This window comes from Puntigrus tetrazona, chromosome 18, assembly GCF_018831695.1.
Source record: "Puntigrus tetrazona isolate hp1 chromosome 18, ASM1883169v1, whole genome shotgun sequence".
In the NCBI taxonomy this organism is placed as follows: domain Eukaryota; kingdom Metazoa; phylum Chordata; class Actinopteri; order Cypriniformes; family Cyprinidae; genus Puntigrus; species Puntigrus tetrazona.
Window position 1 is genome coordinate 14,576,756 of NC_056716.1, and position 18,441 is coordinate 14,595,196.

An 18,441-nucleotide genomic window follows, 5' to 3' on the forward strand; every position below is an offset into this window, starting at 1 on the left:
GCATTATTTCAGTATCCTGATGTGGATTACGCTCCGAGAGAGATTGCTTTGGCTGACAGCCTATAGCTTCTACGCCGAGCGGATCTTTGAAGAACTCGGAGACAAATCACCTCGTCTCATCAACACAGGCAGAAACCACCATCGCCTTCCTCCCCACGGCAACAACAATCACGCTTTGAAGAAGTCTTAATTATATAAAATGTCCAATAAATAAATCAAATAAATAAATCACGGAGATAATAGGATGCAAAGAACCATTAGTTTATACAACAGAAAATAAATTCATGAGAGACCGATTCACACACACACACACACACACACACACACACACACACACAGTAGCAGTAGCATAATTCTGTGTGCTTGTGTAGGAGACCTTGGGCAGCATCTCGTATAGAAACCGGTTTTGGTGAGAAAGTAAAAAGGCGTCATTAACATGACCTTCTTTCTTTTAAATGAGTTTGAATGAATACAGTAGTTACGTTGGCATCTCGTTATTTTGTAGTCTTTGCTAAATATTTCGTTTGTTGCAGCTGCTGTTCATAAAAATAAAGTTAACTAATGTGTACAAAATTGAAAAAGAGGAATACGCTGTATAAAAAGACATAACACATCTGGTAACTATTAAAAAAATGTATGTTTCTCATCCTCGCATTCATTTATTTGGTCATTGTGAAACATTTTTACATTTTAAATTTCACAGTGATACGTTAAAATTATATAACATTTTACACTAAAATGTTACATTTTATATATTATATTTTCATATATTTAAAATGTATTTTTGGGGATTTTTTGCTTATAAAAATAATTAATTGAAAACTAAGATGCATGGCATGTTCCATATAGACATATTAGCTTTCGTATAACATTATATTTTAATGTCACTAGTATTAACACTCATTTATTTTATCATATTGCACTATTAAATGGTAAAATTTTTATTTTATTTTATTTTATTTTATTTTATTTTATTTTATTTTATTTTATTTTATTTTATTTTATTTTATTTTATTTTATTTTATTGCAAAGCCACCAAAAAAAAAAAACCTGTAAGAAAGAAGAAGAACAGGAAAACTGACTGGGGCACCTTGACTGTAGCTCAACTATAAATAAGTTTCTTCTATCTTTGGCTTCTTTATTTTTAGCAACTTCCCATTCATTAATAAAACCTGTACTGTTTTTGGTTTATTATTATTAACATTGGTGTTCTCGGAGGTATCTGTCTCAGCGTCTCGGGTTAAAGGCCTGCATACGCAGGAGTCTGAGGAGAAGGCCACGGATCCTCTTACATTGAGCAGGTGAGTTTATGAATCTATGGATCTCTGAGAATATTCACCAACATTCACTGCTATATAAAGCCAGGCCGTTTGTGTCGAATGCAGGCGACTGATCGCAGGCAAATCTGTGCAAAATGAACAGGGTTAAAGGTACATTGACTCCAGATTTGCTCTTTTCGAGGAAATCAGCCCGAAGCTAAAATGCATTATCATCGTAATGAAAACGGCACTCGATATTAAATATGTGATCTTTACAGAGAGCAAAATATATTTCTGAGGATATCAGCTTAACAGTTGAGTCATGGTGTGTTTTTCTGGTCGTGTGTGTGTGTGTGTGTGTGTGTCCTCAGTTCTTCAGGCCTGGCTGTGGTGTGTGTCTCTTTGGTCGTCTTGGCTTTCTCACGCCGTTCCTCTGGACTGCAAAGACGAGACCGGATCTCTCATCCAATGCACTTCAATCTCTCAGGAGAAGCTTCTAGACCGCGTCATCCAACACGCAGAGCTCATCTACCGCGTCTCCGAAGAGTCCTGTACTCTTTTTGTGAGTGAACCAAGTCTATCTGATCTTCACCATTAACCGTCTTGTGATGTCGTCTTGTTTTCCAGCACAGATGTCTAGAAGCTAGATGACATTATCAGTCTAGTTTTCTGACAAACTGAGCAAAATGAAGTGAGTTTATGCTTACAACAAGAACAATATCTGCCCTTGACAAAGGAAATAAATTTCATTCAAAGGCAAAACAAGACTATTTTTCCTACACCATTGGAAAAAGTGGAAAAGGTGACTTTAAGTATTAATAAATGAAATATTCTTAACCTGTCAGCAGTTTTTTTTTGGTTTGTTTTAAGCATAAACTCACTTAACTGCTATTATATTATATTATATTATATTATATTATATTATATTATATTATATTATATTATATTATATTATATTATTTTATATTGTATTATATTATATTATATTATATTATATAGGAGTAAAAATAATCTTAAATGAGAGAATGTTTTCTTGTATAGGCATTAAATATTTTTATTTTTATTTTAAGTCATTTTTAAATCATTTAGCATTTTTGTTTAGACATTTATGCTGCTCTTTTGCAATAAAATAATTTATTACATCATTACAATTTTTGACAGCATAGCGAACTGTTGCTAAATCTCTGCCTGTTTTTTTTTTTTAAGAAATATTAAACGCAGAATCAGATAACCAATTTCATTTCATCTCATCAGCTGGGATATTATTAGTCAGACTGATAGCAAGTTTTCTTTCATTTAATGTCATTATTCTGTCTCATTTAATCAACCTTGCCTCATTATTGCCGGCTGTGTGCATGACTTTGAATTAATGAGAGCGTAATCTTAATGAATAATCAGACTCATTATAAACACTGTGAGATGCCTATCAGTCTCGTTAGATTATTTCACCATTCTTAGGTAGATTGTCTCCTCGCAGTGGGAAAACACGCAGGGAATGATGGTATAATTTCATTTCTCACTTCTAATCCCCATTCACACGTTTATAAGGAAGGCTTTTCCGTCGTCTGAAGTGACATATGTGGGTAATTTTTCATGGCGCTGCGCTGAAAGCCTCTAAAGCACATAAACGAAGAGTCAAGGCTCCTCTAAGGTTTCGTATGCCCTACAGGAGCAGATGTTCGTCCCGTACCCTCTGCATGTTTTGAGGAATCAGGGAGGAACTATGTGTCACATCAAACCCTTCCCCGTCCCGGGATCCAAGACTGAGATTCAGCAGATTTCGGTGAGGAGCGTTTCATTGATTTCATATCGGAAACACAAGCTAGTTTTATAAAGTGAGATGTCTTATTGACTCAAGACACTTCGTTCTCTCACTGCAGGTTTAGTTTGTTTTGTCAAGAATCGAAGCCATTTCTTAATTCTGAAACGTGGATTGTGTTTCTGTGAATCTTGATTTATGGCAACATCGCAAAGTGCATCTTAAAGTATTAAGCTCTACGGTACATTGTAAAAATAATGTTTTAATCCGTATATGATACCTGATTTCCATTCATATCTAAACACGCATTAAAAAAATAAGAACGAAAGGAACTAAAATGACAAATATTAAGATTTTATATACGATTTTATTTTTGGATTTGGATCTTGATTTTTTTTTTTTTTTTGCACAAATAGTTTCTTGGTGAGTCTAAAAGTCTAAAAATGCATTAAAAAATGCAGGAAAAATGCATAAAAGTTAATAAAATGTTTTCATAAAAAAAAAAAATTATATATATATTTTTTTTTTTTCTTGTTTTTCTTGTTTTATGAAAAACATTTTTTATATATATATATATATATATATATATATATATATATATATATATATATATATATATATATATATATATATATGCCCAAAATGTATAATAGTGTTTCAGGAAAATGACAATATGCAGGTTAATGTTCTTAAACAGTATAATTCAATTCAATTCCATTCCATCCGTGGATTTCAGGTTAAGCTTGCACTGGAAAGCTGAAACCTGAAGCATGTGTTCCAGCTCTGAACAAATGAGCTCTGCTTAACGGCTTTTGTGTGAAAGACTGCGACAAAAGGCTGTCTTGTTCATCTAATGCACTAGTGTGTGACAGCTCTTTCAATTGAGAGACTAACCTTGCTTTCGAACAAAATTGCCTCTGTCTCCAAATAGGCTGTTTTTTTTTCAATATATCTTTTTTTCGCCTGCTGAAATAGATTTTAACGTTCTCTGCAAAGTGCTTTAGTTTCTTACTCGTTAATGAGTCTCGTCACGCCACCAGTGTACACAGCCGGAGTAGACGCGTCTTTCCATTTGATTTAGACCTTTAACAGTCCCTGAAAAATCATCTGGAGCTACAGTACATAAAAAGTCTTGCAAAAACACTGAAAATGGATTACCTCCTGTAACCTCGCGTTCACCGAGAGCGCCGCTGATTTATGAAGACTGCAGTCTTGACTTTGTGTTCGCCGTGTTTAGTCCGATTAGAGTTTGAAGTCCGTAACGGGGTCAGTGTTTATTTATTTAATAAATTCTTTTTATGCCTATTCTTGAGATGCATGTAAAATGTGAGTTTCTATATAAAAATCTCTAATTTATGTTTTATTTTTGCATGACATTTTTTTCTGACCTTTGGCATATATATATATATATATATATATATATATATATATATATATATATATATATGTATATATATGTATATATATATATATATATATATATATATGTATATATATATATATATATATATATATATATATATATATATATACTGTATATATATATATATATATATATATATATATATATATATATATACTGTATATTTGTGTGTGTGTGTGTGTGTCTTTTTGTCTTGCTTTTTTTTTTTTTTTTTTTTTTTTAACGTACATTAAAATAACCTCATTGAAAATAAGAAATACTTTACTTCAATTAAATTGTATTATATTTCTATATTTTGTAAATCTTCTGTTTCTTATTTTTAATGTTACATAAAACATTATTTTCATTATTATTATTATTATTATTATTATTATTATTATTTTTCTTCTACTGCTATAATAATAAAAATATTATTATTTTGGTAATTTTACATTTAAATGTAAATTTTATTTAAGTAAATGAAATTAACCTAAATGAATCTACATGTATCAATAAAATAAATAAAACAATTGCAATTTTTTATTTAAATCATATTTATATATTCTGTAAAGGTTATGTTATTTTTCTTATTTTTCTTATATTACATTAAATGTATTATTATTATTGTTCTTATTACTATTATTATGATGATAATGCCTCACAAACTTCAAAAAGGTGAAGCTTACGTAATTCCAGTTTGAATGCAACTGACAAAAGCTGATTATGTATTTGCGCATGATTTTTTTTCATGGTGTTTGGGAATTACAGCTCATCTCGGTGACTTGATGGGATGGTTTTGTACACACTTTGTAGATGTGTAAATGTGGGCGATCGCCTTCGAATGTATTCATGCTTCTTGAGTCAGAAAGTTCAAGCAAGTCGTTCTCGCAGCTCCGTTTGGACTGGAGAAGAAGTTTCGACACGTTGTTTCATATCAAACTCTTAAAAAAAAAAGACAAGAAATGAAATCAGCGAACACTGGATGGTTCGTACCATAAGCCCTTTCTGGTCTCCGGTGTGTTTTACGCAGGATAAATGGCTGCTTCATTCGGTCCTGATGCTGGTGCAGTCGTGGATGGAGCCCCTGATCTATCTGCAAACCACTCTTAATCGTTACGACGACGCCCCCGACGCTCTGCTGAACAAGACCAAGTGGGTGTCTGATAAACTGCTCAGCCTGGAGCAGGGGGTGGTGGTCCTCATCCGCAAGGTAAATCAATAATAACAGCGTCTCGCGGCGCAGCCGAGCGGCGTTTCACTCCGGTGTCTCCTCAGATGCTGGATGAAGGGGTTCTGATGTCGTCCGTCTTCGAGCACACGCTGGCCCCGTACGATGAACCGTCCCCGGAGATCCCGGAGTCCGTCCTCAGAGACTACAACCTGCTCATCTGCTTCAAGAAGGACGCCCACAAGATAGAGACCTTCCTCAAGCTGCTCAAGTGCCGTCAGAGCAACAAGCTCAGCTGCCTTTCCTACTAGACGTGCATCTTCTGACAAAAGAAAAGGCTTGAAGAATCGAATCCTAGCTATCAAACCTTAAATGAGACCCCCTTAATGTGAAAATGAGCCCGGGGTGGCTTTATTTAGTGTAAAGTGAAGGGAACAGATGGAGGTTCACACCGCTCTCACACACATCTGCACTATTGATTTCTGTCTTTCTCTTCTGAACTTGAGTTTGCATGCCGTACAGACTCCACGGATTCTTTCGGTGTCTCTCCGGGTCTCTGGTGTGTTGGCAGGAATGTTTTTTTTTCTTCTTGTAGCGGAGATGGTTTTACCTTTGTATTAGTTAGATGAAAAAGCTCTCGATGCAGAAATATGCTAATGAAGCCACAAAGCAGATGGTAAATGTTTGTGTGTGTGTGTGTGTGTGTGTTTGGTGTGGGCTGAGAGATATGTTAGGGGAATAAAAGCTTTATTTTATGGATGGAAATGGTGGAAATTTACATGAGATATGACACGGGATAAAATTATAACTACTGGATGGCCAAAGAATAAGAGCAACATGATTGAACAATGTAAAGTGTGTCTGTAAAAAAGAAAAAAAAAAAGATGATTTGTGTATATGCAGATTTTTTCTTACTTTATCTTTGTCAAATTATACTTATCTGTGTAAATAAAAAGAGGCATATAATATTTATGTGTGTGTGTGTGTTTCTTTCCATCCATCCATCCATCCATCATCCATCCATCTATCATCCATCATCTATCCATCCATCCATCCATCATCCATCCATCCATCATCCATCATCCATCCATCATCCATCATCCATCCATCCATCCATCCATCCATCCATCCATCCATCCATCATCCATCATCCATCATCCATCCATCCATCCATCATCCATTATCCATCATCCATCCATCCATCTATCATCCATCATCCATCCATCCATCCATCATCCATCATCCATCCATCCATCTATCATCCATCATCCATCATCCATCCATCCATCCATCATCTATCCATCCATTTATCCATCCATCCATCCATCCATCCATCATCCATCCATCATCCATCCATCATCCATCATCCATCCATCATCCATTCATCCATCTATCTATCTATCTATCTATCTATCTATCTATCTATCTATCTATCTATCTATCTATCTATCTATCTATCTATCCGTGTCTATAAATAAGATGAAGTAAGTTGAATGTTTCTGTGTAGCAGCAAGCATATGATGCATAAAAACCATGCAAACTATGAAAACGAGTCTCTGAATTATCTTTTATCCTCTAGAGCTGCGTACTTTTCCAGCAGGATGAGGTGAATATGAGTAAAGTTGGTGAATCATGGTTTAATAGTTTGTCTCCCTCGCTGTTATGCCCTTTTTGTGAGGGTTAATTGACTGTTATAATTATGACCAGAGGGTAGGAAAGACAAACAAACAGGCCTGTTAAAAATGTTAATGAGGCAGTGGTTCTCTAAAACTCTGTCTGTAACCGACGGCCATCTCGATGGCAACGGTAGCAGTGTGTTATTAAAGAAAACAATCAGAAGAGACGAGCATCTGGGAACCCGAGCATAACTCACATCGTCCTTATGATCCCTGTCACGGAAACATCACGTCAGCTCATCTTCACTTTTATCAAAGCATAAAAACTACACACATGTTTTTTTTTAATTCACGGTCGAAGTTTTGAAGTTTTAAAACATTTATGATGTTATTCAAAAAGGCTAAATGAATTAATTGCAGATTCGGAGACATAAACATTCTACAAACGTCTTGTTTTTGACAGCTATGAAACCTTGATTTTGTCATATAACTCATAATTTGAGAAAAAATTTTGATTTGTCCTCACATTTTTTAAAAAGTATTTCATTATTTATCACTGGTATGAAAGACATTTTATTTATTCATTCTTTCGTTCTTTTTCAGGGCTTTTATTTTTTCAGACAAAATCCCAGTACTCAAGAACAAGTGCCAAAATTTTATTAAAATTCATTTATAAAGCTAAACTGCGAATGTGTCAATTATATTTTTCTTCTTCATGCCTTATTCTGGACCAAAAAGCATGATATAATACAGCTTTAATATAACCCACACCAGAAGGTGGCACTAGACATCTGTGGCACAAAAAATACTGTCAGAAAAAGGAGAGGCAAGCATATATATATATATATATATTCTCAAGGGCAGAAAATATGTCCACATAGGAAAGCTGAAGAGAAATGGGACGTGGATCTGATATTATTTATGTATGTTCTCCTGAAATGAAATGGAAAGAAATTTACATTTTTTTATTTATTTTATTTTTACATGCAAAAGAGTTTCCCTTATGATTTTGTCTTGTTGTCCAATCGAAAAAATATTAAATCTAAATCTAAACCCAAAGCTAGATACATTTACATGAGAATCAAAATTACATGACAGGTATATATATATACACAAGAGCGTCTGTAGATAATTTAATTCACATCCATCCAATATGCATTACTATTTTAGATTCTTATATTTATATATTATATATATATTATCGTTTTTGAGCCATTGCTTGGTGGTTGATGAGAAATAAGATATGACCGACATGAGTTGAATAACGTTGAATTTAACGATCAAAAAAAGATTTCATTGCACTCAAAGAGTCCTGAATGGACGTGAAGACTTTTAATATCCCACGCCCACCGTCTCCATGTCCAAGTTCCTCTTATCAGAAGGTGTAAATCAGCGTCTGGCTGTCATGAGAGGGCACAGTGAGGGTCTTGTGGGCAGGATGTGGCGGTGAGGCCTGGTGTCAGCAGTGTCAGGTTCAGCTTCCTGTGTCCTAATCATTTCAACATGGAGGCCCATGCCTGGGCTCTGGCTGCTAAACCGCCAGCCTGGGCCTCACTCCGCCAGAGCTGCAAAGAAAGCAGCAGTGTGGACCTCCACCCCTCGGCCCCCTTCCGCTCCCTCGGCTCTACAACCATAAATATTAAAGATCTGCTATACGAGAGCGCTGCAAAGTTTGGGGAGTTGGGGAGCGGCGGTGACTAGATGATTTCACAGTCTGAGCATTATAACCTCAGGTAAGAAAAGCTAGACTGCTGGAGCTCTGAAGGGAGACTGTGTGCTTACAGGAGTAAAGAGGGAGTGAGAAAACAAAGATAAATTGATGTTTAAAGGGACAGGTCATCCGAAAGTGAAAAATCCGGTCGCTGTTTTACAGTATTCTCGTGCTATTATAGGGAATGGGGACTGAAGCTATTAAGCACTATAAAGGAATCCTAAATGTGTCTCATAGGCTACACTCTCAAAAAATAAATGTCCCTTATTGTTAGAGATGGTTCTATGAAGAACTTTTAACATGCAAGGAGCTTTTCCTTTCCACAAACGTTTACTGAGATTTGAAAATGTTCTTCACAACTAGCTGCAATTTAACTCATTATTCACTAATTGATCTTCCTCGTCTTCTCAATAACCGAATCAGTGAGTTCAACATAATTCCTTAGCAAATCATTCGGACTGATTTAGTCTGGCTGATTTTGTGCACGAATCAGAACGAGATGATTCTTAAGTTCAGCTCATGATTCTATGAATTCTGTTACCCATTGTCTTTTGATAATAATATTCTCTCATTACCTTAGACAAAAGAAATTGCATGACAAGACAGAACACTTTAAGACACTTTTAAGGTGCTTTTATACCCTTTTTGAAATGCGAAACCTTTATTTCTAGAAGAAATCAACTAAACTAGTCTTTAAGGTGCGTTGGCATTAGGGAATTCTTTGGGTGTCAAAAGTGGATTAATGTAAAAAAATAAAATAAAAAATAAATAAATAAAAATAAATAAAATTTAAAATGCATATATATATATATATATATATATATATATATATATATATATATATATATATATATATAATATTTTTATGTATTTATTTATTTTTAATGCATAAATAAAGAGGTTTGACATAATCTAAAACTGTTTAAATGATGCCAAAATTTTGGGGTGTATATTTGGGCGTTTATTTTTTGGGTGCACTGCGCCTTTAAATGTATTATTTTGCAGGGTCTCCGATTCTGGCTCTCAAACTTGTTCTGTGCACTGGCTTAGAGAGACAGGAGCTGATCTTTCTCCAAGCTGCTTGAGAAACAAAGAGTGGGCAGGCACAGGCCAGAATCTCATAAACACTCAGTCATGCAACAGGACACACTCTCTAATACTGAAGTCCCTCTGAAGGCTATACAAAACTGTCCAAGTCTGCTTAAGGGCCCAAGTATCCTTCTGTCCCTCTCTGCTTCGAGTGCCAAAGTGCAGTCCCAACCAGTGCAGCGGTGTGGAAGAAGACAGCTGAGCCCAGCGAGAGTATTCTGTGCTCCTGCCTAATCCATGACCTCCCCGGAGGCCGTCTAAGACAGGCTGTGTGTATGTGTCGGAGGAGGAGAGGTCACGAGGTCACGGGGTTAGGCCTCCGCTAACCGTTCCAATATGTGCAGAGATGTCAAATGAAGTGGCTGAGGTTGTAACAGTGAGCTAGGGTTTCTCTCGCCTGAAAGAGGGAGCGATAGAGAAAAAGAGAGCGAGTCAAGGGCCTGCTGTCGCCGACATACATCAGCAAAACACTCTGAAGAATTTTAATGCGGTGCAAAGAGAAACCTGCAAGCTAATAAACATTTATTTAGCATTAAAAGAAGACATTTCTGCAATGACAGCTTGGAACTTTGTGCATACGGTTGTGGAAAAGAAATGGGCTTGTTTTACTAAATGTGTATCAAATATCATGTGTGTGTGTGTGTGTGTGTTAAAAATTGTACTTGCAGTTAATATATGATATGACATGATATGAAAGGATATGTTGAATTAAATAAAATATCAATTAAATGCATTAAAGAAGAGAAACTGAAATGACTGTTTTGTTTTACACACTTAGTTCAATTTAAGTTTTACTTTAAAATACACTCTAAACATGTTTTAAAGCCATATAATTTATGTCTTTAAGTCCAAATATTTTACAAATATATTTTAATACGTAGTTAAATGACAATGTATATTTTAGGTTAACGCTTGTCAGTACATTTACATTATTAACCATATTTTACTAATAAATTTAATAGAAGTTACATATATAGATGAACATGAGGGGTTCGAACAACACTCTTAACTCATTGCATTTCATATACATTTTCATTTAATTGCAGTTATGTGTCAAACATTCAGTACACACTTAAGTATATTCTTTTTTTTAACGCGGTGTGTTAAGTGTACTGTTCTCCAGTGTACCTGTTGGGGGAAAGGACTTAAAATACGTAGCTCAGAGCATCTACGTGATTTCATGGCTCATAATAGCAAGGTTAAGGTTGTAAGGACTTATTTGGTAGGAAATGAGGCCATCGGGCACTGGGCTCTTTGCTGGAGGCCAGTTAGGGAAGACCTCATCAATCCAGTCTGGCAATCGTACAGCATTCCCACGCCACCGCCGGTAGAAAACCAACCCCTGAGCAATTAGCAAAAATGACCACTTTACCGGCAGACCCGAGTAAAGAGAGCTTCAGCGCGTGGAAACACTGGCAAAATGTTTACATTTATCATCCGTAATGAATGAGGAAATGATTATCTTCGGGCTAAATGTCATGTTTTGCTTGCTACACCCAGTTCTGTTTGGGTGTTTGTTTGGAAAATTGCATTAGTTCTGGACGACTTGTTTCTGACAGATGTGTGGGTGTTGATTCGCAAAGCTCAGGTTGGAGAGTTTTATTTTCATGTCAAGCAATTTTTCAGGAGTCACGGTCATCATATTTTGGGAATATTTACGGTAGGCGTCATGCGTTTTCCCATCAGTGAAATCTCCGAGCCTTTCGCCCTTGCTTTGTTCGCCGAATGCACAACTTCTGCTTTCGAAACCGACGCGAGGTGCTCGTCTCAATCACAGTCTGCACAGTTTTCTGCTGATTATGACTCCACCTCTCAACCTCCGTATTTTGTGAAACGTTCCAACTGAACAAAAAAAGTATGCAAACCAAGCTGTTGTTGACAGCATACCGAGACGTGAAAGGCTTCACGTTTATTCACGTACGCTTGTTTGAAAGAATTTTGATAGACTCCCATCTGTTTTTCAGTTCAGGAGTTCAGGTCTTCTTATAGACAGTTATAAGCGGTCCATATGAGCGTCTATCTCATCTTTTCGTATCGCAGCTTCAAACAGATGGTGGGAAAAATACTTAAATAAATAAAAAAACACCTTATGCTCGGCAATTAAACCATTAGTGTTTGGGAAAAGACATGTTGATGTTAAAAGCGTCCCGACAAAGTAGTGGGATGACGTTCGGGACAGAAGCCATCCAAAGCTCTGTAATTCCCTATTTTTCTTACTTCAGCCGGAAGCACCTTTTGAGATCTTCACAGATGCTGCATTGAGACCAGCAGATTTCAAGCATAAGCTGCGACGCTGAATATTTCCGCTCGAGGAGGAGAGGAAAGATATTTGTCTCTCTTCCAAACGGAGACTGTTTGCTTTAGAATGTGACACAAGAATTAAAAAAAAAAATAATAAAAGCATTTTCTTTTCCCCAAGAGTTTGTGCCGTAGCCTTTAAATAAGGATAATTTCCTTTTTTTGGAACAGAGGAATAATGCAGAAGCACATATTTATACCTTGTTTATTTTTGTACAGTCTCAGAGGAAAGTATGCATGCTTGCATAAATAATAATAATAATAATAATAATAATAATAATAATAAACAGGACTGTATTACTCAGCTTCTGCAGTTTATGCCTTGATTTTAGAAATGCATAGGACTCTGGATTTCAATTAGATAATAATAATAACAATAATAATAATTGCTCAAACACATCACCTTCCAGGGGCAGATTTGTAGACTCTCTGTGCTTCAAAACTTTTATAAGTGCTTATTAAAACGGTGCTTTAATTAAAATGCCATTTAATAAAAAAATAAATAAATATATAAAGGGAAAGTCCACATTTCTTTCATAATAAATAAATATGCGCGTGTGATTATTAGTCACTTCATAGTACAATATAAGTATACAGGTAGCGACTCAAATCAACAAGTGAGTCTTTGAATCACTTAATCAATCGATTCGTTCGAATCACTTCTTCACTTAGGAATGAAACGGCACCCGTTCGTGCCGCTCGTCAAAATCCAGCAAAAGTTTGGATCTATTTTCCTTGGCGGATGGACACAGTACCTGGCAAGTTACTCTACATTAAGGTCTTATTTATCGAGCAGTCGTATAAAATGGCTGTCAAACATCAACACGGCTCCCATTATCTGCGCCATATTTGGATTTTTAGCTCTTTTATCGCTTAATTATAGTATATTGCATTATAAAATGTGAATCCGTCGTTTATACGACACTGTAAATCATATGTGTCTTAAATAAAGACTTGATTAACAGATAGAAAAGTGTTTCCAGGGCCGTCCGGTTGGCGGTGCGGTCAGTAAATCAGGAGTTATGATGTGTTTACATGTCGTGGTTCTCTAACCAACCTCAAATTAGTGGCTCACTTTCCTTTCTGACAGCACTGACCAGGACAATTGCTGTGGTCTTGTTTTTTTCCCCCCTCAGAATTAGACACCGCTTTGGAAAAACTGGGTGTTCTGTGATTCGTTTGTTTTGTAATTGTTATTTATGTCTTCGCCCAGCATCCCCCCAATCCCCTTTACGTGTGAACCCTTTCCCTGCGAGTTTGTTTCGGGCGTCTAACGGTGCATTTATATGCATAAAGGACCCGGTTTCTGTTTCGAAGGCCGGCTTTCTGTGTTGATTTTGCGGGAAGGTCTGGCGTGAAGTTTTTAGACACGCTTTGAGAAGAACGATTTTTCTCCCGAAGACGCACGGAGACAGATTACAAATTCAGACATTACCTCATGAACACGAGGAGCCAGCAAAAGAGAGAGAGAGCAAGTGAAAGAGATGGAGGTGGAGGCTGTAATATCCCACAGGAACCCGATAGCTGGCAGGGTTGGAAGGTCAAACACACATAGTTATCGTTGCGGAACTATACGCGAGTGACGTTTTTCATGCGCGGTAAAGGCATACGGTGCATTTATTTAGAAATATCACACAATATAGAGGTCGTGGAAGCATGGCGTGCTTTCTGACATTCAGATGTAAGACTGCAGTTAGAAAAAATTAAGCTGAAGGGCAGTAAAGTGCAAAAAGAAGGCAGCACCGCATCAGCATGACTGAAATACGAACAACAGTATAGCTAAATGTTATGCTTTCACTAGCGAGCCGATACGCTATGTTTCATGAGAACTGTGTCAAGCAAATAATTGAGGTTGGGTAGAATATAGATTTTTCAAATAATAAAAAAAATATTATATTTATTTTAACACACATGCACATATATATATATATATATATATATATATATATATATATATATATATATATATATATATATATATATATATATATATATATTAATTTTCATACGTTTTAAACAATATCTAAAAAAAGTTGTGCAAATATGCATGCACACACACACACACACATAAAATTTGACTTTTACCTCATTTATTTACCAATTTGCTCTTGTCATGCATTTTCCAAAATAATAACTAACGATAATTTCCCATGGCTTGCCGTTTTAACCCCAGTTAAGAATGCAATTTGTTTTCTGTCTAATGTATCGCAATAAATATATCGAAATACATACAGTGAGAACAGCGTAGCATGACACACACGACTCTTAGCTGATAGCTGATCAAATTAATTTTGATGAGTCGATTCCTTTAGATGATATAAGATGAATTAGTGATTTGAGACTCTTTTCATAGTTTACACTGTTAGCAAAGGAAGTGCCTCTGATGTAAAAATGGGGGCTGTATCTTCCATATATATTTTAATTCATTTCATCAGTTTTGCATGAAAGCAGGCAGCGCTCGAACTTGTCCCGTCTTAACAAGCCCGTTTTTTTCTTACTCGCTCCTGAAATTCACATGCCACGTTCATGATGTCACGCAAGCGCGCAGCGATTCGTTTCTCCGTCTAAACGTCTGCGTACCCAGCATGCAGCGCTGCGGAGGGCTCAGGGTCGGTGTGTGTGGGAGCGAGTGGAGGTTTGGCAGGCCGTTCGGGGGAGGCCTAACTGCCTGTCCGCGCGGTGGAGGCGAGGTGTACCGCAGGCCCCGGCGTGCGGCCGTCTGATAAAAATCCAGACAGTAAATCAGAGAGCGAACGGAACGAAAGAACCAAGCGGTGGCAGCACAGTCACTGCAGCTGTACGGCTCACACAGAACCAGATGGTACTGAGGCTAACGGCCACACACACACACACACACACACACGCGTGCGTTCATGTTCCCTCTTTGTCTCCCACTGCAGAAGTGTTAACCGTCCAAGGCTTTAGTAGTTTCCTGCTTTCTGATTGCATCCACAGGCAGCTCCCTGTGAGACGGAGAAAATGTGCAGCTCGTATACAACTTCATTACAATATTCATTCTACTACGGCCGCACAGACCCGTCACTCTACTGTACGAGCATTCAGCACTGGGAACGTTTTAGCTAGAATACTTTAATAGCTTATTTTACTTTTATCGATTAATTAATGAATGAATTAATTCATCCATTCATTTATTTATCAGCGCGAAGCAGTCATTTTGAAAATATTGGTTCCTATTAGCAACATACATATGCATGAGAATTACTTGTGGTTTCTAATTTTTATTCCTTGTAATCCAAATTGATTACTGGGCAGATTATCAGTTTTTTGGGGTTTTTTGTGCACAGTATTACCACAAAATACATTCAGCACAGCACGTGATTTAATACATTTTGCAGATTGCGTCACATAAGCAGCTCTATAGGTTTGCCTTTGCTGATAAAGCTAGTAAACTCGCTCGTTAGCACACCTGGTAAAGCGCTCTGTGAGACGCTAACGATGATAAGAGAGCTTAAAAGCGTGCAGAATCAAGCTAAAATGCCCTTAACGTTTGTCTCTTGTTAACGATTAGGTCTGGGTTTAACGCATTTAGCGTGTGACCGTTCGCTGGACACTTCGTTTAGAAACACATTGTGAAATATTCAAAAAGCTAATTGTGGCACATACTAGAAAAAAATGATTTAAGATTAATTGGTCGATGCAGGACCACCAAAGACATATTTTGGAATACATTTTATTTATTTTGATTATTTGAATACATTATAATACGTGATAATATTTCGACTGAGTGCAATATTGGATAGAACTTTGGTGATTATTATTTCATTTATGCATTTATTTCGTTTATGTATGTGTTTGCAATGTTTTAGGTTGCTGCTTGAGAACCGCCGGACTTAAAGAGTTCATTTCCCCTCTCCTCTTGCTATCTGTTCTTGTCTCGTTCTTCCTCGTCCTCCCCATTATCGTGGTTTCTTCTCTCTATTGTGTCTCTGGTTGTCGCTCAAGGAATTCTGCTTCCTCTATTTCCGTTGACTCAGGCAAAGGCCATCGCTGTTCCTCTCGAGCGAGAGGACTTATCAGGACCAGGCAGTGGGGAAACAGGATGGGAGGAGATCTAGAGCGGTGGAGGTTTCTTCATGGTGGTCTGCTCGCTCTCGGCAGGAGGGCCAGGGGTCTCTGAACGTGCCCCTCGCGGTGATGAATGAGAGAAACCCGGGGACCGACGTTGGGTTTGGTTTGTTTGCTTGTTGGGTTCTCTCTGTGGCGCTCTATTGTGAGCCAGCCAAAACAACTCCTGAAAGCAAAGTGAGCGGTCAGGCTGCGATAACAAGGTTTTCCAGTCACTGCGCGTTTGTTTTCTCAGCTTTAAACTCAACATTAACGGTGCACCTGCTTTCAGACTTCAGTTTCAGCTTCAGAAAAGAAGTCAGACTACTTATAAAGTGAATCAGGGATTCTTCTCTAACGATTTGTTCAATACTTTGCGGTTTACACAATAACTTTGTGTTAATACATTTCTGAATTTTATTTTATTTTATTTGATGTAAATGTTGTGTTTTATAGCCATTTAATATGTTCAAGCTTGTGCTTAATTAATTAGAATTTTATAATGGAATTTTCCTCCAAATTAAAGTCAGGTGGTCCAAACAAAACATACAGTAAAAAAGGGAGTGATAACACAGAAAGGTCAAATGTCATAATTTTAATTTGACTTTCTTATGACATGGTTATGCATGCATTTATGAATAACCTCATATATTAAAAAAAAAAAAATATATATATATTTTGACCTTCATAGATATTATTATATATATATATATATATATATATATATTTATTTATTTATTTATTTATTTATTTTTCCTGAGGGTGCAAAAAATAAATTAATTCATAAAAATATAAATATTGAGAAAATTGCCTTTAAAGTTGTCCAAATGAGGCTCTTAGCAATTCATGTTCCCAATCAGAAATTAAGTTTTAATATATTTAAAAAAACATCCTCATGGAACATGATCTTTACTTAATATCCTAATGATTTTTGGCATCCTAATGAACTCATTCACTGTATTTTCGGCTATTGCTACAAATACACCAGTTTTGTGCTCCAGGGTCACGTATGGCATCAAATGAAAACATTTCTTGAAAGTAGCATAACTGTTGTTCTAAGTCATACAAGATAGAGTGTAATGTCAAAAACTTGGCACTTGCATTTTAAACTAGACTTTTAAAAAAGTATTTGGTCTTTTTGCGACTTTGGACTTTATTGCTGAAACCCATACGGTTGACAGGTGTGCGTTGAGCTCTCTGTATGTGATCGAGTTCTTCTAACCCCCGTATCCGTGAGGGATGGACCTTAATGACTGAGGGATCTCACCCCGGGCTTCAGGGAAGATTCAATCCTGAAGGAGCTTGGCAGGAGCCGAATAAAGGTTGCAGAGATTTGCGGCTCTCCGAGTTCCCGAGCTTTAAAGCTGGATGCCGAATGCAGGCTGTCCGCGAGGAGACGTAGTGTTACGAACACATCTGACAATTATATGCACAAAAAAAGCATTCGCGTCGCGATCAAAAAGACGAATAACGAACACGACTTCCTACAAACGGATCATACGCTCTGAAATGAGAATGGCGAAAAATATAAAAACATTGTTAATTGTTTGACCTAAATTAATAATTGAAGGCCTGATGTTTTCCGTGGGTGTATGTTATGCGCACCCCCTCCTATTTAATCTGGCAGCGTTCGTGATAACCCGTTTATAGAGAAGCCGAGCGTTTAGACTTGTTATCGGTACACTTTGTGCTTCGTTTTTATGACCGTCTTAAATTATTGCGAGCGACGGTGTCGGTGACGTAAGAGCAGCAGCTGTTGTGTGGGTGCACCGGAGCTTGTGGGTCTGGCCCACCTCATCAGCGGGGTCACCGCTAAATCTTATCCATTACCTGCACTGTACCGCCGTCCAGAAGTTCCCCAGGAAATTGCCTAATAACAATAAAGAATCCAGGGCCAAATGGAGTCCATGCATGCTACGGAGGCCGTTCCAGAGGAGCTCCGGAGAGGAGGACCGGAGGAGCTCTCCAACGCCAGAAAATCTGGGACACTTGGAACCAATTAAAAGCGCCGAGGATTGCCAGCAGCTCCTATGCTTTCTTATTTTCTCCCCTCCTCCTCCTCCTCACTTTCTCT

The 18,441-nt window shown here is 37.0% G+C and overlaps 1 protein-coding gene across 1 annotated transcript; it reads left to right on the forward strand.

Annotated features, from left to right (window-relative positions):
* Nucleotides 1-1,414: 1,414 nt before the first annotated feature.
* Nucleotides 1,415-6,499, forward strand: smtla (somatolactin alpha). Its single transcript, XM_043216498.1, has 5 exons — nt 1,415-1,430; nt 1,631-1,821; nt 2,929-3,042; nt 5,451-5,630; nt 5,696-6,499. The coding sequence occupies exons 1-5, from the start codon at nt 1,415-1,417 to the stop codon at nt 5,897-5,899; spliced, it is 705 nt and encodes a 234-aa protein (XP_043072433.1). The 3' UTR covers nt 5,900-6,499.
* The last annotated feature ends 11,942 nt before the right edge of the window (nt 6,500-18,441 follow it).

What these genes read in the sequence shown, in the direction of transcription:
- smtla (XM_043216498.1), top strand. An exon ending in AAGAGTCCTGTACTCTTTTT is followed by an intron (nt 1,822 to 2,928) that starts GTGAGTGAACCA and finishes TATGCCCTACAG; the next exon opens with GAGCAGATGTTCGTCCCGTA. An exon ending in CTGAGATTCAGCAGATTTCG is followed by an intron (nt 3,043 to 5,450) that starts GTGAGGAGCGTT and finishes TGTTTTACGCAG; the next exon opens with GATAAATGGCTGCTTCATTC.